The sequence below is a fragment of the Pelodiscus sinensis genome, chromosome 14 (genome assembly GCF_049634645.1).
Source record: "Pelodiscus sinensis isolate JC-2024 chromosome 14, ASM4963464v1, whole genome shotgun sequence".
NCBI lineage: Eukaryota > Metazoa > Chordata > Testudines > Trionychidae > Pelodiscus > Pelodiscus sinensis.
In genome coordinates this window covers 7855378-7881030 of record NC_134724.1, presented here as the reverse complement: position 1 = coordinate 7881030, position 25653 = coordinate 7855378, and the positions used below count along the sequence as shown (strand labels likewise).

At 45.2% G+C, this 25653-nt stretch overlaps 1 protein-coding gene across 3 annotated transcripts in view; it reads right to left on the bottom strand.

Moving 5' to 3' along the window:
• ADAMTS17 (ADAM metallopeptidase with thrombospondin type 1 motif 17) overlaps positions 1 to 25653 on the bottom strand; it is a 317509-nt gene that overhangs the window by 262706 nt on the left and 29150 nt on the right. For all 3 annotated transcript variants that reach the window (XM_075896951.1, XM_075896952.1, XM_075896953.1), the window contains exons 4-6: positions 18440 to 18612; positions 1836 to 1919; positions 1192 to 1349 (exon numbers count right to left, since the gene is read on the bottom strand). In XM_075896951.1, the coding sequence (XP_075753066.1) occupies positions 1192 to 1349; positions 1836 to 1919; positions 18440 to 18612 (415 nt within the window). The remainder of the gene's footprint in view (positions 1 to 1191; positions 1350 to 1835; positions 1920 to 18439; positions 18613 to 25653) is intronic.

The following is a 25653-nucleotide window of genomic DNA, read 5'->3' as shown; positions in this document are numbered from 1 at the left end:
TGTGCTTTTAACTGTTAACTTGCTGTTCGAATTTAGATGACAGACCATTTAATCTCTTGGCACTCACCAAATGCATCCCTTTCAGGAGAAATTACTTACTTGATTTATTATCTGTCATTGTCTTGCACTGTCATTGGGCTAAATCAGTTCCATGAGAGATGTTGCTATATAATGGCCGCCTTTACACATGGACTTTGGTGAAGTAGCTCTGCATAGATCTAGATCCATGATGTATAAAGATACAGGAAGATTTTCTCCAGGCAAATTCGTTATGGCGCACTGAAAACCTTGGGAAACTGGGAAATCATTTCCCACAGAATATCGACGCTATTGTACATATACAGAACTGGAAGAGCCTCCGTTTTTTTGTCACAAATCTTTGCTTTCTATGGACATTCAAAATCCTTCTTCTCCCCGGATACTTTAATTTAATAATCACAGCTGCAATTTTTAAAGAATAGAAGAAGATGTGGAAACATTTTTTCTATTCATATTAGACAGAAAAAAGTACAAGGAGGGAGAATTAATCTAGATACAGCTGTAGATGGTCCCATAGGTCACTATGGGTAACATCCCGGGGGTTTGAACCTTATTCTAGCATGGCGTATTTGATCACTATAGTCACAAAAGGAAACTACTATCTATGCCATGTACCAACAGAGAAAGCAAGTTCTAATGGTGGATCAATGCGACGGTAAAGCAAGTAAATAAGTGCTAGTTCTACACACGTCACCTACAAACTGTCCCTTTCATTGTTGTTGGGTTATGTAGAGGAAGCAGGGATGAACATGAACTGTGTAAAACACTGGAAGAGGAGCGAGACCTTCCATTGGCACAGAGAAGAATAAAAAAAAAAAAAATCGAGACAAATCACTGCAGTCCGCTTTGTCTTGTCCATACGTGACCCAGAAGCACTGAGTCTACTGACAAGAGAGTGAAGTCTGCTCTACAGCCTTAACTGAGAGCTCATTTAGCTTTCAGCTCATGCAGGGGAGGCACACAGCTTTCATCCCGCAGGTTCAATTGTAACTGCCAATGACCTGGGTCTGTCGGCCTTACACATGCAACCCAGCATGCCCCGTGCTAGCATGAAAGAGGGACAAACATCAGCACAGTGGAAAACGGCTCCTGGAATCACTTGCGGATCAGAGGGGCCATACAAACAGGACCAGCAAACCAGTTCCCCTGTACCTGGTAACAAAGACAGCAGCATCCACTGTAGGGGTATCATCTCTTGCACCAGGAACCTGATTATTGCCAAGATACTTTGCTCCACCGTACTCTTCATTTTGCCAGTGACAGAAACTCTCCAGAGACCTCTCCCCATGGTGCCCAATGGACAGTTTTGCCTTTAGAAAACAAAAAGGAATTCAAAGACACAAAGATTGAGCACACAAGGGGACACACATGTCTACGTAGCATACAATTATTAGGTGACAAACAACGCTCTCGCTAATCTTTTCCACCCATGTGTGGATTTTTACAGAAATACATTTTTGTGTGCACTGAGGCATGTGCGGGTGTGCACCACTAGTAGAAACAAAACCCAGCTGTGGGTGCTCTGCTAATCAATTGGGTGGCATTTGGATCTCTCCTGAGAGGCCGCACAGCTTACAGGGAACACTGGTGACAAATACGCAGTTCAAAATTATACTTGTGATTACACGTGCATCACCAGAGCTTTCAGCATCAAAGTACTAACGCCCTCAGCTAGTAACAGCAGCAATCTTCCTTAGGGGCATTAGGCCCAAAGGGTTCACAGAATTGAGAACCGTGTTTCTGATTCCCCAGCCTATCTGGTGATTGACGCTGTACAAACATTTTGAAGAACTTACAGGACGGTTTCGAAGGAGGACAAGCTTAGTCACTCGAATGCTGACTTTAATTCCGAGGCTCTGGTGTTGGAACATGTTGTACACCTGTCAAAATGTGACAACATGTTAGAATGTCAAAAAAGAAAAAAATAACTAGAAGAGATGAGAGGACGTATGACGACCAAAATTATGACCCCGCTAAATATAAAGAAAAAAGTTGGCTGAATCCAACACACACGATATTAAACACAAATATAGAATTCTCAAAAGGAACTCCTATGATGCCATTTTAACCCAAAGTATATGACATATAGCAGCAGCTGCAACTGTCAAATAAAATACATTTTCCTCTAATGCATATCATTAGGCTTTACCACTCTGAACAATTTTTCACACAACCCCTCCAGCAAGGTTTTCCAGCTAGGGCAGATTCACCCAATAAAACAAACAAGTCCTTGGGAAAAAAAACAGAACCAGAACCAATGTGGTTTAAGAAGGGTAACAAAGGGAAATGGTGGAGAATGGAGGAAGGGAAATATATTCCAAGAACATCAAAAAGAAACTAGAGACCTGAGAAACAAACACTTGTTAAAAAATGGTAGCTTAATTCAGACTTTCAAAATTTAAAATGTCTGTGCTATCTAAATGCAAAAATGAAATAATGGTGTGTTTTAGACTTCAGGAAATAGAATGAAAAGCAATTTCCCGGTGTTGTTTTCATATCTTATATAAGAAAATAGTACTAAGTCAGCATATAATGACACAAGCCTCAGGAAATACAAAAATAGTGCCGGAAACTACCTTCCTGCTATCTCCACATTTCACTTTCTAGCTCAGAGAGTTCACCTCATTTACAGGTTAGAACACAGGGACTCTAATTGATCCCAGAATTACATTTCACCAGATTGCACAACTGCTCTGCCTAGACCACATCAGAAAAGGTGGAAGCGGGGAATTATATATTATAATGTATTTTAAACTATTTATAATTTTGGGACAAACGCCACGTGACCTATTCAAACAGAAAATCAAAACCATGGAAGAGATTTTTCTGACTAACAAGAAGAAGATCTGGCTCTGTTCGTTCCCCAATCTCATCTGGTTCTAAATGTTATTCAGGCTACAGACAGAACGGCAGACCAGATTTTTTCTTCTTCCTGCAAGGAACCCATGAGATGAACATGTCTGGTGGGAAGATCACATTTTCAAACCCCTGAATTTTCCCTACTCATGAAAGCACTCAAGTGTGGACTTAATTTTACACACATTCTAAAGATGGTATTTAAGTCAAGTGGCTTTGAGCAAGGCCCAAACTGGGATCAAGCAGCTCCTCAGTACTAACCCACATTTAACCCTCTGACTTCCTGCATGATCTTCGTAAATTCACCTTCCTTTTCTATGGTCCCATTTACCCATGCGTACAATTGCTGGTCCTACTTACCTAACTTATAGAGGTGTCTAACAGTCTCTTAGGCCAGGTCCACATGAACACTTATTTCACAGAAAGCTGGGAAGTAAATCTACCCCACATGAGCCTGCTGCACACTAACTGGCCATAGGGACTGTGGTGCTCTGCGCTAATACTTCCCTAGTGCACTGTGATCTACTCCCATTTCAAAGCAAGCCGGGGCAATTTCCATGTGCAGCAGCAGGTCCACATGGAGACTCAGCGTTAAACTGGGTAGATTTATTCTCCAGCTTGACATGAAATAAGTGATACATTTTCAAACATTATTGGCTTGTATAAATGAAGACAGAGCATCATCGAATCATAGAACTGGAAGGGACCTCAAGAGGGCATCAAGTCCAGTCCCCTGCCCTCACGGCAGGACCAAGCACCATTCAGATCATCCTTAATTGATGTCTATCTAAAATATGGTTACTTACCTGGTAACTGTTGTTCTTCGAGAGGTGTTGATTATGTCCATTCCATCTAGGTGCACACACACGCTCATGCATGACTTCCAGAAGCTCTGTATCCTTAGCACCGGTGCTGGGACTGGTACCAGTCCTTGAGTCGGAACCATCGATGGAGTCAGGGGCACGGCAGCTGGTGCCAATGGGGAAGCCCTCCATGCCGTAGGCTTCGGTGCCGGCTGCCTCACTGTATGGGACCATTTGCAGCAGTCATCCCTATATGGTGCTGGGCCCAACAAGGACATGAGCTCAATTATCTCATGGGCCATAGCAAACATGTCCAGGGTCAACGGTTCGGAGACCTCCTCGACTGACAGGTCCTGGACCTCCGGACTACTTGCCTGTACAGAGCCAGCTTTGCCTATGCAGCACGGGAGCAACATCGTGCCTGGGCAAGGACGGAGCTTTCAGGTGTTCCCCTGGCGGATGCACCCCATGCTCCCTTCTTGACGGAGATCTTCCTCTCCATGCTTTCTTGTACATTCTCGGCACTGGGAACTGACACAGTGCCACAGAGCAGCCTGACGCCACAGAGTGCCTCAGTGTGGCACCTGCCTCATGAACCAAAACTTGGGCGTCTCTCACAGGCGGCGCAGAGGCCGGTGCTACAGGCTGGAGAGCAGGCTCCATCAAGAGCCCTTTCAGCCTAGAATCGTGCTTTCTTTTGATCCTAGGCTTGAATGACCTGCAAATCTTGCAGCAGTCAGTGAAATGTCCCTCTCTATCACAAGACACTTCAGGCACCCCTCTGGCTTGAAGCCATGAGGCCCCAGATTTCCCCCGCCCCTTCCAGGAAGTGCAAACACCTAAGTCTACACTGAAATTTCAATTAACTACCATCTATTTACAAATGAACGAACTATTTACAAGTAATTAAGGAGAAGAAAAGGTGCGAAGGGTGCACTTGCAAGATCTGCAAGCTAAGCCTTCCAGCAACCATCATGGGCAGCAAGGAGGAACTGAGGGGCCCACAGGGGTACAATCCAGGGGGCTCCTCGGCTGGCCCAACGGGTACTGCAAACAGCAAAAAGCTTCCAGAAGTCGTGCACACAGCACACGTGCACCTAGACAGAATGGACATAAGCAAGCACTCGAAGAACCACCTGCTCTTAAATACCTCCATTGATGGAGTTTCCACAACCTCCCTAAGCAATTTATTCCAGTGATTAAACACCCTGATGGTTAGGAGCTTTTTCTTAATGCCAACCTAAACTGCCCTTGCTGCAATGTAAGCCCATTGCTTCTTGTCCTATCACCAGAGGCCTAGGAGAATAATTTTTCTCCCTCCTCCTTGTAACATCATTAAATAAACTAAGGGATAAAGCCAGTGCTCCATCCACAGAGGGCAAACTTATGTCCCAATCTGGCCAACTGGCTCAGAAAAGGTTCCCCCCAGACTTCTAGGAGGGGCTTTGAGGGCAGGGGATTTGCCTGCATGGAGCCTAGCAAACTGTTCTGGGATTCACCAAGATAATCTGCAGTCGTGACTCCCATTCACCTCCAAGAGGGTTTGATTTATTTTCCAGTCAGAAATTTCCAGTGTACCCAGAATTGGCGTGAACGGCCAATATGTGGCTCTCCACCTTGTGTGTCACAATCAGGACTGCCCTGAGCCCTTTTGGCGCCCTGGGCCCAGGAGCACGGCGCCGCCCCTGGGCGCAGGGTGCATGTGCAGGCCCGCCTGTGGGGCGCAGGCCCGCCCCCCCTCCCCCGGGAGCATGGGCCTGCCCCCTGGGGCACACGGTGCATGCGCGGGCTGGTCACGGCCACTGGCCCCGCAGCCGTGGGGGGAAGAGCACTGCTGGCCGGCGCTGCGAGAGCGGGCGCAAGGCTCCTGACGGCAGCTGTAAGGGACGCCGCACGCCCCTTACAGCTGCCATGAGCCGCCCCTCATCGGTTGGCGCCCTGGGCAGCTGCCCGGCTCACCCATGCATCTGTCTGGCCCTGGTCACAATTAAGAACAAACCATTTTGCAATTTCTTGATTTGTATTTTTTAAAATACATCTAAAGACATCCACGTTTAAACGCAAACTTTACTGCAGATAAGAACAACAGCAACCTCCTTTCCCCCTGTGACGGGGCATCTGACCTGCAATGGCCTAAGAAGGGTTAAATCCAGCCCTGGGAGTCGGCTAAGATGATGGAGCTGCAGCTGAATCAGATATAGCCAATTAGGGCCCAGCAGGGGGTGTATAAATAAGGGCTCCTGGAGGAGGGGGGAGGGGGAGACACTCTCTCCCTCTTGCTCCAGCTGCGAAGGGACCTGACTATCATGGAAGCTGAAGGCTTCTTGACACAGAGAAGGGCTGGGGAGCTCTGGACAGGCAAGCTCCCAGTCGGAGGCATTGCTCTCAAGGCCTGAGTGTATTAGAGCAGCTCAACTCCACTGAGGACATCAGCATTGTGACTTACACTAGAAGAACACATTTAAAAAATTCCAATGTTCTCTCCCAATAGACAAGTTCAAAAGTGAAGAGAGAGCATCTCCAGGGGTCTTCCTCCTCTGCCTCCTTCAGTTGTTAGTGAAAGGTCACGAGCCAAAGGCAGGTGAAATCTCATATATCCACAAAGGTCTGGTAGCTGAGAACGGGAGCAATTCAACATGGCCAACAAATAAACTCCTAGTCAAAAATGCTGCAACACCACAGGCAAGTTGACAGAAAAACTGAACTCTTAATGTGACAGACTTGGCGCTGCAGGAAGAACTCTCGTTATTATTTTACTGGTGAGTGCTTCAGAAGAGCTAGGCAGTTCACACCAGTCGTAGAAAGTCACAATCCCTGTCCCAAAGAGTTTACAATCTACATCATATTAAATCGGTCTCGAGACAGCAATAAGGAGGGATTCAGGGCACTGGGTATTTTCTGTCTGCCTTCTTCTGAGCAGCCTGGAAAGTCTATATTTTTCACCAGCCATATGAGCACCGGGCAGATATGTGAAGCTACATTTCCTTTAAGAAGTTCTAGCTGTAGAAACCCAAATAAGACCAGTCCTTATATTATTATTATTATCCCACATTGACTCTGTAAAAAACATCTAGAGCTCAGACCTGTGAGTGGCTTTCTACTTTCTACAATGCTCACAGAGACAAGCTATCTATAGCAGGGATGTAAGCGACTAGTCGACTATCCGATAAGCAGAAGCTTATCAGACAGTCGACTAAGGATGCGACTAGTTGCTTCCACTCGCCCTTGCTGCCTCTCTGAGAGAAGCGGCAAGGGGGGGATGGGAGGAGCCGGTGCTGAAAGGAGCTGGCTTAAAAGCTGGTTCCCCCCAACACCGGCTCCACGGTGCTCTTGCTACATTTAAAAGGCAGAGGTGAACTCGGGGTGAGCGGGGACTCAAGCAGTCCCCACTCGTCCTAGGTTTCCCTCTTCACCTCTCCCTTTTAAATGTAGTAAGAGCAATGGGTAGCTTTTACTACATTTAAAAGGCAGAGGCACAGCTGGGATAGAGTGCCCACCCCTTACTGACTAATCGAGGAGTCGATGGAAATTCCATCAACTACTTGATTAGGTGATTAATCAAAATTTAACATCCTTAATGAGAAGGAAGTCTTCTCTATACCAAACCAAGCATCACCTCTGCCTTAATCACCTAACCCTTGAGGGAAACCGCCGTTAAAATAAGTATCAGAGATGTTAACTCACTGTGCCCGACTGACCATAGGCACAATATGAACCAACGGTGGAGATAATTACAGTGGGGATATTGGGTTTCCTAGTGTGGAGATTCACATGTTCTCTCAGGGTGAGGACGACGTGTTAATACAGAGACTGACTCATGGGCACTTCCCTTGTGTGAAAACCCAGACCACCCTCCCACCCACCTGTGACTGCCTCACACCCCCGAGGCCACCACATCCATTCCTGGCCTGGAAAAGTAAGGACATTTCCTGTATTTTTACTGTTTTTTAATAAAATCAGGCAGTTTGGAACAAGGAGAGCCAACAGCACATAACCTGCCAGCTTTTTGCAGACCACCAGCAACTGCTCCAGGCACCAGAGTTTAAGAATCACCACGCTAGGCTTTAACCATATAATCACTGTCTGCAATTACAGAATTGCAAATACAGGGAGCGGAGAGGCCCAGGAAGACATGGTGACAGCAACAGAGGATTCTCAATCACTGGCTTGAGGACAAGGGATGAGAAGAGACCATGGAGGGTCGTGCTCATCCTTTGGCCCCTTTCCGAGGGAGAACAAGCAACCAACCCGCGCGTGGCACACTTTTGACTCACACACAGTGAGGAATAGTGATAGAAATGTAGCCATGTTCGTCTGGTGTAGCTGAAACAAAATACAGGACTATGTAGCACTTTAAAGACTAACAAGATGGTTTATTAGATGATGAGCTTTCGTGGGCCAGACCCGCTTCCTCAGATCAAATAGTGGAAGAAAATAGTCACAACCATATATACCAAAGGATACAATTTAAAAAAAATGAACACACATGAAAAGGACAAATCACATTTCAGAACAGAAGGGGGATGCGGGGGGGGGGGGGGGAGAGGGGGAAGGAAGGTGAATGCCTGTGAGTTAATGATATTAGAGGTGGGGAAGGGTAGATGTCTGTGAGTTAATAGTATTAGAGGTGATAATTGGGGAAGCTATCTTTGTAATGGGTAAGATAGCTGGGGTCTTTGTTCAGCCCCCCGCGGAGAGTGTCGAATTTTAGCATGAATGCCAGTTCAGAGGATTCCCTTTCAAGTGCAGATTTGAAAGTCTTCTGAAGTAGGATGCAGGTGATTAGGTCATTGAGACAGTGTCCTTTCTGGTTGAAATGGCAAGCAACTGTTTTTTCTTTGTGATCCTGTCTAATGTCTGTTTTGTGGGCATTGATTCTTTGGCAAAGTGTCTGAGACGTTTGTCCAATGTACATAGCAGACGGACACTTTCGGCACATGATAGCATAGATTATATTACACTGTGAGGAGTCATCAAAAGCACACAGGGAAGGGGGACTGTAGAAGGAAAAGCAGGCACAGAACAACGAAGGAACAAAGCAAAACCAAGAGAAGAACAAAAGAATAAGACCTAGGTCTCAAAAGAAGTTTCTGTTCTGCCTATTCGGGTAATTTACAAATTCCTAGTTTGCAAACAACCTAGTCAGAGGTTTGCTAGAACACTGCCCCATCCTTTACACATCACCAACACTTCAAGGCTGCACCCTCCACCAGCGTCTCCCCACCTCTCTCTCTCTCCAGTGAATCTCACTGGCGTCTTGCTCAGATTGTGAACCACCTGGGGCAGGAAGCGCGGCTCATCCTGTGCGTCCTGTTCCACAACTGCCTCCGTTTCTCCCTATTTCTTTGAGGCTGACAGGGATGTAACACTGAAAGTAAACGCCTGTTTGGCCCAACTAGCCCAGGCCTCCCCTCTCGTGCACAGAGCATAGCCCGGACAGACTGAACTTAGACTGAGAGGAAATAAACGCCACCAGAGCTCCCTTGACGGGAGGTGCAGATACCAAGGAGCATGCACAAGTGTGAGATTGTGTGTTGTAGGTTCTCAACTTTACGAAGCCTGAGTATGGGTCATGTGACTCTATTCAAAGCTCTGCATGCAAACAGCAGCTCCTGCATAGCTTTGGGTGTCAGACCACATTTATGAGCGAGAGTGTTAGCCAGGTTACCAAGGTTTCCCTTTACTTGTTTTGAAAAGTGCCATGGGATCTAACTCCCACCTAAATCTGAGCTTACAAGCGACGCTATAAAACATTTAATATTTAACGCTCTGCACGTCTCTTTACAAGGTTTACTTGAGGTAAAACTTTCTCACAGAGCTGTGGGAGGATGTTCCAGCCATCAGGGGAAAAGGAACCTATGGACGATGGTGACGTATTTATATTTGTTCCCTTCATGTCTTCGGCCCTCATCATAAAAGGCTCTAGATCATGGGTTCCCAAATTGTGGGGGGTGAAGAAATTCCAGGGGGGGTGTGAGGTGACTCAGTCCTCCCCATCAAGTTTTGCTGCCCCGCTCAGTTCCTTTTTTTTCTTTTCCCGCAACAAGTTTTTTTGGTGTGTGTGCGCTTTTCAAAAATCAGAAAGGGGGGGCGTGATGCTGAAAAGTTTGGGAACCATTGCTCTAGATCATGGTCTTAAGGGCATGTACAAGGTGGCCGAATATCTATGAGAACTCCTGGGCCCACATATTCCAGAAAATGGGCACAAAGATACAGATCATAAATGCAGGATTGTATTTCTGAAGAAAAAAAAAAAGAGAACTGTGCATGTCAGAGACCAAAAGAACACTGCAGAGAGTAAACCAGTTTTATTCCTAAAGGCCAATATAAAAACCTCCTCCTCTTAACATTCAAGGGATCGTTAACTTCATGTTACTGCTTGCTGCTACAAGAGGCTTTTGCATTAATCACACGACTTAGCAACAGCTGCAGGAGAATTCAGACTACACACTACAGTTACTTACCCATGCTGTATTCTTCCTGACAAAGAGGCAAATTCAAAACCAACTTGCGATCAACATTCAATCTAAATCCAAAAATGCACTTAAATTTAAAAAACAATGAAAATATGTCTTCTGAAATATGGTTTATGAAACCAGGAGATTACAGAATAAAAGTAACTTTTAAATTACCATGCTATGGTTTTTAAAACCCCCTGACAGCTGGCTGCCCACAGAGCGAGAAATGCTTACAGAATCAGTCTAAATTGCTTATTTTTACAGTAAGTTCTGGAAAATTGTCAAATGCCTTAAGTACACCTCAGCGTAACTGTTAACCAATAAATACCACAAGACACTCCCAATACAAAAATATCCGGGCGTATCTAATAAACACCAGAAAGACATCATAAATGGTTACCTGTTTCTAAGGGCTTTGTCTACATGGAGCAGTAATGTAGACTATGGAGATGTGATTTCTGAAGTGCACAAGACGTTGTAAATCCATCGGTCCATGAAGACCCTACAAGTGCACATTAACGGTTCCCTAGTGAGCTTTAATGTAGTGCCAGTTCTAATATTATGTACAACTGTAATGAGTAATATATGCATGGCTCATTACAATATATCCGGAAAGCCCGGGAAAGAACAATTTTTCATCATCCACATAACACGCAAAAATTGCGAAAAATAAACTCCCCAAAATGAAATTAATAAACCCCCCCAAAAAAACCAGATGATCTACATATGATCCTTCATTAAAGCTCAGAGCACGGCTATTACTATTGAGAGCCTATCCTAGCATTTTCAGAAGCTCCAAACTTTCTAATGCTGTGCATTTCAGAATCACTTTAATCACACAATTTTCTTCTGAAAAGGTGGACAAGCTATGAAGACAAGTCAGAGAAGAAGTCATTACAGTAAACTTCCGATAATCCAGCACCTTTAGGACTCAGGGGGTGCCAGATTATCAGATATGCCGGACTATTGGAAGGTGGGGCTATGAAGGGTCTGGGGTGGGGTGGGGGGGATGCCACCCCAGACTCCTCATAGCCCCCCCTTCCTGGAGTCAGCTGCTGGTCAGTTTCAGCAGCGGCTGAATCAGGGACGCCTGGGGTAGAGCAGCTTGGGTGCTGCCGGGTTGGTCCTGTAGCGCCGCCCCTCGGCGCTGCGGGACCAACCCGGCAGCACCCCAGCTGCTCTGTCCCAGGCATTCCCAAGAGCAGCTGGGGTGCTGCCGGATTGGTTCCACAGCCCCGAGGGGCGGCGCTAGGGGACCAACCCGGCAGCACCCCAGCTGCTCTGCACCCAGCTTCCCTGATTCAGCTGCTGGTCAGTTTCAGCAGCGGCTGAATCGGGGAAGCCGGGCGCAGAGCAGCTCCAATTGTCTGGCTGCCCAGAGCACTTGTGGGTTCCTGATGGTGCCGGACCATCAGGTGTGCCGGAGCATTGGATGCCAGACCAATGGAGTTTTACTGTATTATGGTTTCCCCATTCAAAAAGAACCAGCATCTCCAGTTAGCCTGAATGGCATTTTATTTTGAAGGGTAATTTAAAAAAAAACCAAACACAAAGAAGGGGAATATTTTTATAAGAAGGGTGTAGGGGTGTGTCTGTCTGTCTGTCCATCCTCCTTAACTAGCTGAATTTCACCTGCCTGCAAAATGGCTATTGCTATGAGTAGACTCAGAGAAACAGAGGAGTAGTTAATAAGAAAACAAAATCGTAATGGTCTCAAGTAACTCCCTTCTTTTGATATTACTAGTACATATCTCTACCCCTGCCTCTGTAATTTCCACTCCAATGCATCTGATGAAGCTGTTTTACCCACAGTATCTTATACCTAAATAAATCTGTTAGTCTTGAAGATGCCACAGGACTCCTTGTTGTTTTTAATGGTCTCATAGTTACAGAAACAGACATGAACCCAAATCTTGAGGAGCTTTTAAAAAAAGTGAAATGAGACTAACACAGCTCTTTGCTTGTTTACACATTCGTCTGTGGACTTGTAAAGGATCTAAGGAGCTTTCATTCTAATGGAGAAAAATGCAAGCTCAGACTAGACTAGAATAGGAGCAGACAGTGATAGCTGGCAGCACAGATGAGCTGAAGAAATATACTTTAAAGTGGAGATCAGAAGAGATAGTGGGAAGGCACTTGGCTTCCAAGAAGACAGCACAGCAAACCCATGAAAAGGTAAACTTAAAAAAACCCAAAATGGTCTGGTAGCACTTTATAGACTAACAAAATGCATAGGCTGTGTCTACACTGGGCCACTTATTCCGGAAAAGCAGCCGCTTTTCCGGAATAAGCTGCGAGCTGTCTACACTGACCCCTTGAATTTCTGGAAAAGCAGTGACGATTTACTGTAAAATTGTCAGTGTTTTTCCCGGAAAAACTATGCTGCTCCCGCTTGGGCAAAAGTCCTTTTTCCGGAAAACTGTTCCGGAAAAGGGCCAGTTTAGACAGCCCAGTAGTCTTTTCCGGAAAAAAGCCCCGATCGCGAAAATGACGATGGGGGCTTTTTTGCGGAAAAGCGCGTCTACATTGGCCACAGACGCTTTTCCGGAAAAAGGGCTTTTCTGGAAAAGCATCCTGCCAATGTAGACGCTCTTTTTCCGGAAATACTTATAATGGAAAACTGTTCCGTTTTAAGCATTTCCGGAAAAAGGTGCCAGTGTAGACATAGCCGTAGACAGTATCATGAGCTTTCATGGGCACAGCCCACTAAGGGTATGTCTAGACTGCATCCCTCTGTCGGCATCCCTCCCAGGCATAAGGGATCTGTCGAAAAAGGCTTTCTTTCTCGACAGATCCCCCTCTAGACTGTCGCTTTTTGCCAACAAAGCGCTGAGTCGGCAAAACACGGTGGCCATTTTTATGCAAATTAGGCACGGGATAGTTAAATCCCTGCCTCATTTGCAAGGTCCACCTGCCTAATCTGCATCCCTCTGCTGACAGTCTAGACATGCCCTAAGAGATGAACATGGCAATTAAGTCAGAGAATGCAAATTAGAAAACAGGAGGCAAGGAAACGCAGTACAGGAGCATTGTGCAAAGCCTTGAGACCAAAGGGCTTTAATTTGAAATAGAAAAGGAAGAAATCCGTAAAGAGATTCAAACAGATGAGGAGTGACAAAGATAAATGTAGAATCAGCAATCTTGGTCTAAACGAGGTGGAGGTGGTAAGGGGATGTTTTAGGAAGATAACATATAGGCATGGGTCTTTATTTTGTCAGTCACTAATGAAACGGGTCACTTCACCTAATTGACAAAGTTATCGCTGACCACAGCGGGAGGAAACGGGAAAGGTGGCTGCCAAAATCTAGAGAAAGTGGATCCAAGGAAGAGTCTGGAATGTCATTCTCGGACACAGCCTCAGAACAACTTTTGGCCACCATCAGCTGTAGGCTAGATGAATCTTGCATCTGCAGAAGTCCAGCCTCTTGGAGTCTTTATTTTTGGAGACACCTCCAGGTTGTCCCTGGCTTTCCCTGTGACCAACTACCTCGACTCTGGGAGGCTATCCCACCGAGATGGAGCCCTGTCCCATACCCAATCTGTATCCGAAACGGTTGGTACCCAACAACCAGGCGCTACTGGACTGACAGCTCTGCATGTGGCTGCGCCCTCAGTTAGGGATGTAAGCAACTAGTCAGCTCTCCAATAAGCAAAAGCTTTATCAGATAGTCAACTAGTCATTTCTGACCCCTTTGCTGCCTCGATTAGAGGAAGCAACGTGGGGAAGAAGGAGTAGGTGCTGGGGGGAAGCCAGTTTAAAAGCAAGTTCTACCCAGTACCAGCTCCTGCACCCTGCCTTGCATCCTTTGATAGAGGCAGCAAAGGGGTCGGAAGTGACTAACCAGCTTAAAAGCCAATTCCACCCAACACTGTCTCCACGGGGGCAGGGAAGATAGGGAGGAAGAGGCTGGTGGGGACAGGGTGCAAGCCGGGATTCCTGGCTCGGGACCAGTCCCAGATGCTGCGCCTCTGCTTTTTAAATGTATTGAGAGCCTGCCGGGGTCACCAGAGCTACTCCTTTATTGCTGAGGGGAACACTTCTAGCTGGTGAGCATGCACAGCAAACATGGAACGGACATGAGCACACACACAAATAAAACGCCACCACCACCACCTTCATCTTAGCAGAAATCTATTGTTTGTTCAAGGTGCAGGATCACTGTGTGCTGTTAATAACAGAGAATGAGAGAGCATCATCCAGAGTTTGTCCTGTTGCAAAATGGTTTTGCTTTCATAGTTATTTATATATTTTTAAGACCGTTATTTATCAGTGGGGGCAATAAAATAGTATTTTGGAATGCTGACTCCTCCCCCCCCCCCAGAAACTCTTGTATCACAAATAGATATTAAATACTTTAAAGGCAGATTACTTGATTTAAATTTAACAGGCATTAATAAGCTCCTTAATGCTTATTTTATGGTTTGACAGGAAGCATAATGTCTTACAGTGACAAGTTCAACTAATAACCTCTTGACCAGTCATGTCCTATTTGCTCAAATAGGAGACTCAATGCCAAAATTAATATTCTGGTTTCTGTTAAAGGCAGCTTGCAATTCTGGAGTATAACCGAACCAGCAGAATCTACATACTGTGGGTAAATACTATCCGCGACCAATACCCAGAAAGCCTTACAGGCCCCAAAAGTAGGATATAGAGACCACGAGGAACCAGTGAGCTGTGTGAACATCTTCCACACTATGTACCTATGAAAATATCTGGTCCCCATCTCCACAGAAAAACGCCACAATCCCCTGTGTGGCAGGGCAGTGTTATTTTACAGATGGGGATCTGAGACACTGAGTCATTAAAGTGACTTTTCAAAGGCCACACAGGAGTCTGCAGTAGGCCCTGGAATTTAACCTGAGTGAGAGTCAGTACTCTAATCACATGTCCATCCTTCCATCTCTCACTCCTTGTGATGACATCTTATCCTAGCCCCAGTGAAGCGAATAGCAAACTCCCTACAATCTGATGTTCACAAAGAGGCTCTGCTGCTATTCCGCTCCTTGAGCAGAAGAAAAGCCTTATGGAAGTCTTCTATGTACAACTCAGTTCTTTGGGATGTGTTCAGGGAGTTGGATTTGGCCCTGAATCTCATCGAGTACTGAACGCTACAGAGCACAATGATTCATGGATGGCAATTTGACATGCTTACAGGTCACCCATGGGGGAGGAACATACAGTAAATATCAAGATAGCCATCTCATCTATCACATCTGTTCACAAAGGGACAGAACAATGTTCTCTCCTCTGAGGAGCCAAAGACACAGCTAAACTGGCATGGAGCAATGGCAGTATTTTAGGTGCCCATACAGAGAATGTACATCCCCAGCACATTACACAGTGGATTTTAGCAGGGCAGCTGGAGCTGCTAGTGCACACTGCTACCACCCACTGCTCCTGAAGAGGTACTAGACCCTGGGGAGAGATTTTGCCCTAAAGTAATCCCAATGAGAGTAATCACGCTCAACCAGTGTAAACGTCTAGGTTTGCCTCCAACCAAAAGACAGCTTGAAAAATAGATCTGTTCAGAGAAACAGTTTCTACCCACCCTTTGCAAAGCTTGTGGGTGGAATTAAGAAGAATAACCTTTCTATGCTCCAAACTGAACACATCCTGAAATGCAACAAAGACACTTCATATTGAAGGGATGGTAGAGATCAGATCTGTTGAAAGAACCCATTTTCTATTAACCAAGCCAAATAAATGCCCAAACACAATGAAGCCTTGTTCAGGGAATAGTCTGACAATATGCTAGAAGATGAAATAACAATAAATAATAATAATAATAATAATAATAGTCAGCTTGTTAAAGGAATATCAGTTAAATTCCCTGTGGGTTCAACCAGCCAAAGATTCCATAACACAACAGGACTCGATGGAATCAGCACCTAATTTTAAAACTAATTAGCGAAAGTTCTTCTTCACACAGCGCATAGTCAACCTGTGGAACTCCTTGCCAAAGGAAGCTGTGAAGGCTAGAACTGTAACAGAGTTTAAAGAGAAGCTAGATAAATTCATGGAGGTTAGGTCCATAAAAGGCTATTAGCCAGGTGTAGGAATGGTGTCCCTGGCCTCTGTTTGTCAGAGGCTGAAGATGGATGGCACAAGACAAATCGTTTGATCATTGTCTTCAGTCCACCCCCTCCGGGGCACCTGGCGCTGGCCACTGTCGGCAGACAGGCTACTGGGCTAGATGGACCTTTGGTCTGACCCAGTACAGCCATTCTTATGTTCACCTGTTAAAGGAGCAACAGATCTGTTTAGAAAAAGACCACTGCTATGCATTGAGGTTACGCACTGAGATGGGTCTTATTCAGCTCTTCCTTTTTGGGGGTAGGGTTTGTAGATTACCATCCAGATTTTGTTTTTGTTTTTTTTCCTGCTGCTCAAAAAAAAAAAAAAAGTGACAGATTAACAGCTCTTCTTGCTACAGAGCTGATGGGAGATTGCACTAACTGCGCTCAGGCTATCATCCACCACTTGTTTGCTCACATGTCTCAACCCTGACATGGAAGGACCCCTGCCATCTGTGAGGGCAGTGCCATGTCCACCTCCTTTGGGAGCACTGACTCTCGAGAGCAAATTAGCACCAGTCGTGAGGGGCTGTGCAAACATCTCTCAGCTGAGACTGAATTCTTAAGCCACCAGAACAGCTAGCCACTCTGAGCCACCAAATAGCCACACTTGATATGAATTAGCAACTTAGAGGTGAAAGTTTCTCTTCCTGATTCCTCCACCTCATCAGGATTAATAGCTAATTCTTGAAATACAACTCCCTCGGCTATGATGTGCTACCACATCCATCTAGCTTAGTGTGAACAATCCCCTGGTATTTGGCTGAATGCTGCTTCCAACCTGGAATACGTGTGCTTTCAATTTGCAAACAAGTCACCAAACTTTTGGGTGGTAAAGGAAGCAGATATTCTTGTTACAAGAATAAATCAAAGGTATGAGATAAACCATGTCTCTAAAAGGCCAGGACCTTGTTTGAAGGCAACAGCGCCACACCAACATTACTATTCTGGTTTACCACTCTGTTTCAAAACCACGATCCATGGAAATCTGTGGGAATCCACAAAGTGTCATGTCAGATCAGATCAGAGCTCTATCTATGGCCAGAACCAGGACATTCAGAACATGGTAGAACAAACCCATAATGGACAATTATGGAATAAATCTGCCCTCAGTAGAAAATTCCATTTCCAGTTGGGTTATTTTTGTGTCTTCTCTTTCTATAGAAGTCCAAGACCCAGATTTCCAATCTGGATCCAAACTTCTCCATTGTTTGTATCCTGGAATTTTATTTGGACCATTACAGAAACAGAACACATCTACCAAGTTTAGTTCCAGAGCCAGACTCTCCAAAAGTTTGGATCTGGGATTTTGGTTCAGGATCAGTTTCAAGACCTGTTCCGTCATTCCTCCACCTAAACAAACATCGGGTTATAAACAGTTTCTTTAAAACTCCCCGACTCATTTTTTCCAAAACTGAAGACAAACGTTTCCTTGTGAGATGACAAGATAAACTGCTGGGGAAAGGGACTAGGTCTTTAGCTAGGGAAGTTGCCAGTAGCAAGACAACTCTGGTGAAAGTATCTGTGTCAATGGTTTTAAGGAAAAATGCTATTAGTCATAAAGGGCAAACATACAATACACGATAAGCAAAATGTTCTCACAAAAGGAAAGGCATCAGAACTTTCCAAGCTCTTAAGGAAAACATTCTCAAGTGTGCATTTCACAGTGAGATCGCTGAGCAGTGCCAAAAGTGAGAGCATTCCAAAATACATTTATCTCAAGTAGAAAGTTATGCCACATCCCTGCCCAACTGTACTTTGTGGGTGTAATATACACTGGCACACACAATTATGAGCAGCTCAGCTTGTCTTAAGAGGGTGTTTGCAAGTGATACAGATGTGAAATCCACAAAGTAAAATGAACTGAGGCCCTGAAGCTGGAAGCACAAACAAGACAATGTATCACCACCACTCAGTAACAAATTATTCCTCGTTACTGTTTAGAAAAGAAAAGTACTGGGGGAAGCAATATTCTGACCACTTACAAATCTGTGTGGGAACACAGTTTCTGCATATTCAGAAGACAAGTATGTGCTACCGTGAATGGAGGCCCCAGACTTGGAGTGGAGAATGAGGCTTCCCTGGAAGACAGTAGTTCAACCTGAACAAGGATCTCAAACCAACTGGATTTCCATCAGCCCAAGGAGGAGCATACTGTAGATCAGAACACTTCGCTCATTCTCCAAGAGCCAAGCGAATACGTACCATGTTCATCACTGTGAGGATGAATCTTTGGGCTGCCTCGGCACCATGATATTGCACCATATCAGCATCAGCCACTACCAGGGTTTCTACGGTGTATTCATTAGTGAGACGAATAGCATTTCTTCGCTCCCTCCAGTCATTGGCTGGTTTCATCTTCTTTTGTCTCTTCTTTTCTAGAAAATAAAGTAGATATTAAAGAATCCTCTAGGTATAGCAGGCGGGTCACAGCAACATGTTTATATCGTACTCTGGCTGAGATTTCCCTCCAAATCCAGCCTGGAATGACCTTTAAGTAAATTAAGTTTCCATGTGATTTGTCCCTCAGCAGAACCAGTCAGGAGTTTCCATTATGGATGCATGCATCACTGTCTATGGGCATTTGTATCACACCATGAAAATCTATGCAATGAGACAAGGGGAGGGAGGGAAGATGGACATACTGTAAGAGAGTTAATTAAAAAGAAAAACACAAAGTAGAGAATAAGTTACAGTTGAACCAGAAATGAAATCTCACTGTGGCAAGAACAACAGAAAGTGAAAATCCTGCTAAGGGGGGAGAAAAAAAAGAAAAGAATCTGCACATTTTAATGGAACATAGCCAAGGAAACCAATAGACAAGGAAAGTCTGCTGAAGAAAGGTCACACAAGCCAGATTCAGGATGGGGACAGTACTGTGGCAGCATTACACTAGGGTTGTAAACATGTACACAGTAAACCTCTGAGCCTGAGCTCATTGGTAAATCTTCACAGTTATGTGCAGCTTCTCCTCCCCCTCTCTGCTGCCTCTGCCGGGGAGGCACACACACGTAAACATGTACATTTACCTAAATAAACGCATTTTAACATCCCTAGTTTAAACCAGGGAATGACCATTGGGGAAAATTTTCCTCTATCTTCTACCCTCAGAAGGTTTTGTTTTAGCCAAAGAAGTTGTAAAAAATTCCTGTGGTATTACGATTGGTGCACTTTAAAAATGCACATGGTGTTAAATAGTTGTTTGGCCACTGAAGCAGAATGTGGTAGATTTGCCATCACTGGGAGTCATTTGTTCTTTTCGAAAAGCATGAATTGTTGGGCTCTGAATCCTCGTGTGAAATTTATGGCCTGAAATACACGGAAGGTTAGGCTAGATTAACTGAATGATTCCTTTTGGCCCAAAATTCTACGGAACTACAAAAAACTTTAGGGACCCCAGAAATGAAGCAATTGTCAGCTACTATACAAGGAAAAATAAATACTATATGGTATGAACTTAATCACTTTAGCGAGGAAATTAAAGCAAAGGCCAAGTGACAAATACATTCATAAACTGCCCTCTTCACAGGTGAGAAATGTAATTCATTTCACAGCTCAGCGAGAGATGTATAAAGCAGCTGACAAATGAATCAGGGACAAGCTGGGCACAGATGTGATGTTAAAGTTATATTCCTCATTACAGTCATAAAATGTATTCAAGTTTTCATCCGTAAAATGAAAGAAAAGCAAATGAGTCCCTAGAACCAATTTATTTTGCAATGTGCAAGGTACCAAATCCCAGCATTCACTGAAATTATTAGCACTTGTGCTTATTGCTACAGGTGTAAAATATTATAGTAAACCCTTGTTCATGTGAGTACTTCCACTGAAATTGTGACATTACTTGGGGAATATGGGCGCAATCCATGCAGTAAAGTTTCCCATCAGGGTGGCACAATCTGCCCCTACCTTCCCATACAAAGCACTGATACAGTACAATAAAGTGGATACGCATTTCAAGCTGCAAATAAATCCTAGAGCAAGGTCATTCTAAAAACACACTGCCTTGGTTTCCAAAGCAGAGTGTAGTAAAACTCTCTTTACTTGCTGAGAAACAGAATTCTTCTGAGCATTTTCTATTGTGGGATTTGCCTAGTAAAGCAACATTCTGCAATGTTTATTCAATGATGCTGGTTTTCCAGAGTCTGTTTACTAGCTCTCTTACATAACACAGCTAGAATTGCCCTACATTACCTATCTGATAAATATGCTAGCATCCCAATAGTCTGTTTCCCCTTAATGAATCTGTCTTATTCAGACTGCCAGACACCAATGATTGTTAAGCTCTCTCATGCCCACCTGAAACTGACACCAGCATTCTGTTCATTCATACATTCATTCCATCTCCTCAATGCACACATTCACACATGTTCATCCCAGCCGCGCTCCCAGTTGTCTGGCAGTCATTCCAGAACTGCTCTGCGCGGGCTTTTGTCTCAGACATCAACTGTCAGCACTTGGTGCATTTTTTTAAACTTAAGAAAACAGCCATGACATTCAATGTCTTTTTCAAGCACTTTGGAAATACCCTGTTGCAGATAACAAGATAGACAGGAGCCTCTGTGTAAGCCAAAAGGGTATACAATATTTCAGGGTGCCCACAAATCACGAGGAAATACCCGCTGGCAGCTAGAGGAAAACAAGTCCTTCCAGAGATTTGTAGTATCAAAGACTTCATGGCCATTACCGAAAGCCATACAATCATTACAAAACTGCCTGCAGAGGAGGGAATCTGTACATGCTTGAGTGCTGCAAAATAAAATAAAATGGACTGACTGTGAATCCTAGAAAGGAGGAGAGCGCGGCACACCTTTGACTTGCCAGCAATGAAAGGGAGATGACTTCATCCAACTACAGTGAATAAGCTTCTGTGTTCTCTGTCCATCCAGAGAGACTTGTCCTAAGCTGCAACACTTCATTCAAGTGTTGTGTCGTGGAATGTCGGACACTGGGGCTCGTGACTGCAGGGTGACCCGTGGGGGTGCTAAGGCAGCTCCCTGCCTGTCCTGGCGCCTAGTGGGGGGAGGGAAGAGTGCACAGGGTGCCCCTGCCCTCAGCACTAGTTCCGCACTCCCATTGGCTGGGAACCGGCTGCTGGCTGGTTCTGAGCACAGCATGGTCTGTGGTGCCAAGAGCGGCAGGAAGCATCCTTAGCCCCCCTGCTGCACCGCTGACCGGGAGCTGCTCAAGGTAAGTCCCTCCTGCCCCAGACCTGACACCCCCAAAGCTGGACTCCCTCTTCTACAGTCCAAAGCTCTCCTCCTCAGCCCGATCCCAGAGCCCCACTCCAGTCTAATTATGTCGGGTCATGGGCATTGTAATTTTCTTCAACTGGGTCATGAGAAAAAAAAGTTTTAAAAATCGCTGTTTTAATGGTTATCCTATAACGATACACACAGGGCTGCAGGAGATTTATTCCAACAACACAATTTCAAGTTCGAGTTGGCCTTTCTGAACCTCCTCCAGGGAGTGGCATCTTCCTGGAAAGCAACAGGATTTCCCCAACAGAATCTAAGTCCTTACAATTCCCAAATGAACTCAAGGGACAAATCTTCAGATGGTGTGAATCAGCCTCGCTCCACTGGGCTAGGCAGACTGACACCAGTTAAAAATCTGGCCCTATGCCTTTATAACTCACAGGAGCAGTCCTTATATCATTTTTAATCCCCCCTCCCCTTAAATTAAAAACACTCCTTTTAAAGTGTGCTATAAATATAAGTCACATAGCAGTGTGGGCCAGTGTCAAATGCAAGAACATTTTTACATGGTTGCCATAAAATACAGAAGAAGCTAATACAGACTGCTGGAAAGCTCTGCAGTGCATTGGATTCGATTCAGATATCTGACGGCCAAAAGAGATCATTATGATCACCTACTGTGATGGCCTGCATAGCTCAGGGCCAGAGATCCTCACCCAGTACTTTCTGCATAAAGCATTAGTTGGACTGCAGGTTTCTGCAATAAAATTGTATTTAATACAATACCTTTGAAATTCCTGCATGCAGAAGCAACGAGCTAGTTGTGAGCAACTCTGTGGTTCAGGGAATCCGGTAAGGTAAAAAAAGATCTCTCTCAGGATCTATGAAATTAAAAAAGCTCTCTAAACATACAGATGAGAACCGAGGGGCTCATGTTTCACACAAGACAAGACAGGACATAGGAGATAAAGAATGAAATCCAGACAATCTAGGTACACCTAAAATCTACCTGCCTGGACAGCAGACACCTTTCAACTCAAAGACAATACATGCTAGGGAGGCTGACATTTAGCTATGGTGCCTTTTTAATTGCAAAGGATTTGGGTAACATTCAGCCTTTTTCTGCCCCCTTTTTGGAAAGGGGCATACCTTGCTCTATAGATTCTCTGTACACCGATGCTTCCCTATGCCTCAGCAGCAGTAAAGGTTCTGTTTCATAGAGCAAAAGAGGGTCTAATCTCTCCTCCTACACTCCTTCAGCAAGCACACTTTTCTGTGTCTCTTTAATGAAAAATCTCTTCATTGGAATGCATCTCCAGAATCACCTCGCTGGCAGAGACTGGTAGAATTCCTTGCACCAGCCTTGGTGCTGTGTGGAGGTGGGGATTTCAAAAGGAGTCTCTGGGTGGCCCTTCCTCCAAGTGTCTACTGTTGAGAGGCAGTTTCAAGGTGCATCCGTGGAGGTCACTGAAGAGATGCTGAAAGAGGACATGTGCTGGCCACGCCCCTTTCCAGTCACCATCACCCACTTTCCTGTCCCACCTCTTCTGCGCTCATTTCCCCATGCCCAGGTCCTGCAGATCTGAGCCGGGAATGACAAAATCTTTCACAGCAGTCAGGAAGAGTAATGCCAAGCCAGCAGCCCTGTTGGCACCCAAAGATTTTCAGACTACCCACTAGAGCTGGTGGGAAGGAAACGTACAGCCGGGTAATGCAAGGTGAGCTTCAGCAGCCCCAGAGAAATGGAATAGATCCTGTGTTCAGAGAGCCGGCACTCATCCCAGCTGGCATTCTGAAGCCCTTGGCATCCAATGTCCACTTGTTCCTTGCCAGTGACACAACTATGATGCGGCTGTTGTGGAATTCTTAAATGAACTGTCAAGAACCCCCTCCCCCCACACATACTTTGCTATCCCAAAAACTTTTCTTTATTTAGGAGATCCTGCTTGCCCCATAGCTCAAAGTGACTGCTGCTATTAAATCGGGCCTGGGCTGGGACTTGAATCAACAACCTCAAACCCCATGTCATCTCCCCTACCACCAGGTGCACCTTGAAACGCAGCTGACCTCACACAGATCTGGAATCTTACGCTATCACACTCACCTAAGGCTCACCAAGAACTTACCATATGAAATATATTAGGGACACAGGAATCAGTGTCAAGCTATGAAGAGCTTTGTGGCCAATGGACAATTCAGAGCAATCCCCTAAATTAGGGGAAAACTAAACCACAAATGTCTTTGCTGGAAATTGCCTTTGATCTGTGCAGTGTTCCTCTCTATACAAATGCCTTCCCCTTATATGTTCATACCTCACACAAGGCCACAGCTCCAAACTGGACTCTCACCAGATGTTCCTGCTTCCACACATGCAACCAATTTTGCTTGCATAATTGAATCATGTCAACATCTGTATGTTGAACTAGGGCAGTTAGATGCACAAGTACCCCACCTGCATGCGAACTGAATGCCCAAACCAAGTATCATGGATACAAACAGCTTAAAATAGTGAGGACAAAAGATTAAAGACCACAGATGAAAATCTAGCCCACAAATGTATGTCCTAAATCCAATATAAGTGGAATAAGTTAATACAGGCATCACCTAGAGCTAAACTTTACATCAGAATTAAAGTTTTCAAAAATCTAATAATATTTAAAAAATATAAATCCAGCAAATAGTTTTTGAAAACCATTTAAAACACAGAAAGGTGGGGGCAAGAGGGAGTTTGTTTGGGTTTTACCTTCCCTAGCAGTGTTTGAAACCCAGACAGTCCAGGTGCTGTGCTTGAGGGCCAGGAGGGGAAGTGAACTAAAAACAAAAGGGAAACTTACAAGGAAAAGCAAAGTCTAAACAAAATACATGTTCCATTGTTAGACTAAATAATCCCATGGGGCTGCCAGAAAGACAACAGAGGATGTTTATTTTCAAAAGATGCAGAGATTTAATCTTCTCATGTTTGAATGCACAAATGCCATTTGACTCAATGCTCTGGTCACTCAGCCCGGGTACCTAACTACTGGCATTTATAAGTGCAAGAGATTCAGAGATGCTATGGATTCACTCGGCTCCTGCGCTAGGTTTCCAAAGAACCCAACTTAGTTAGCGGACTATGTTACTACACTGAATGGAAGTCAGTACACATTAGGGATGTTAAAAAACAGTTATTACTGTAACCATATAGCCACTAAAAATTTTAGCAGTTACAGTTACACTCTGGCTCCCTGGGAGCAGGGCCGGCAGCTACTGCACTCCTGGCTGCCACCCTCCACTCCCAGGGAGCCTGGTCTATGCAGGGAGGCAGCTGCCTCGGATAGAGGGGGCAGCAGTCGGCTCTTAACCCTAAGTCGGCTTTTAAGCTGGCTCCCCACACGTCACCCTGCACTGCTGCTTCTAGTGCAAAGGCAGCAGCACAGGGTAGCAGCCAGCTCTTTGAGAACCGAACCAGGAACCATGTGCAACCGTTTGGGTAACCGATAAGCTAATGCTTATCGGTTACCTGTTTAACATCCCTAGTACACGTGCTGCTCTACCGGAGACACAAGGAAGGCTGTTACAGCGCAGGCTGATACAGAGATGTGAATTCCAATTTCACTGCAGATGTTCCAATACACGCTGGATCTCATCCAAAGGTCATGGGATGTCAACGGAAAGATCCCCGCTGGTTCCCCTGGGCTTTCTATCAGGTCTTCTGCATGTCAGATACCTTGCAGCTGCAGTTTTCACATACACAGTAACAGAGAGAGATTTTTTTCCACCCAAAACCACAGCAATCGTGAAGAAAGAGCACATTTCCTCCCTGCTCCACTCCTGACAAGTGCTCCCTTGGCACTTTTCCTCTGGCTGAAAAGGAAGTGAAGTAACGCTTTCTGCACCCACAGCACGTACTGGGACAGGGTTGGGCCTGCCCAGAACTAAGGGGCCACCCCCTCAATTGTGGAATCCCGGAACCTGGGCCACTACTGGAATCCGGGGGCCACAAATCAAAGAACAGAAACAAGAGTAAGAAGCAAAGGCTGAAAACCAAGGAACCGCCAGGGGACGCTGAGCAGAGACCTGACCGCACCCAACGCTCCTCAGAAGTGTCTGCGCTGTCGGTGGACGCTGCCCAGATGAACTCTCCTCAGAGAGGTCACATAACACAGGACCAAAACCGGGGGGAGACAGAGGGGATACGAGGGATCGCAGGTCCTGAGCTCAGCCCCACAGGTACGAAGGCAG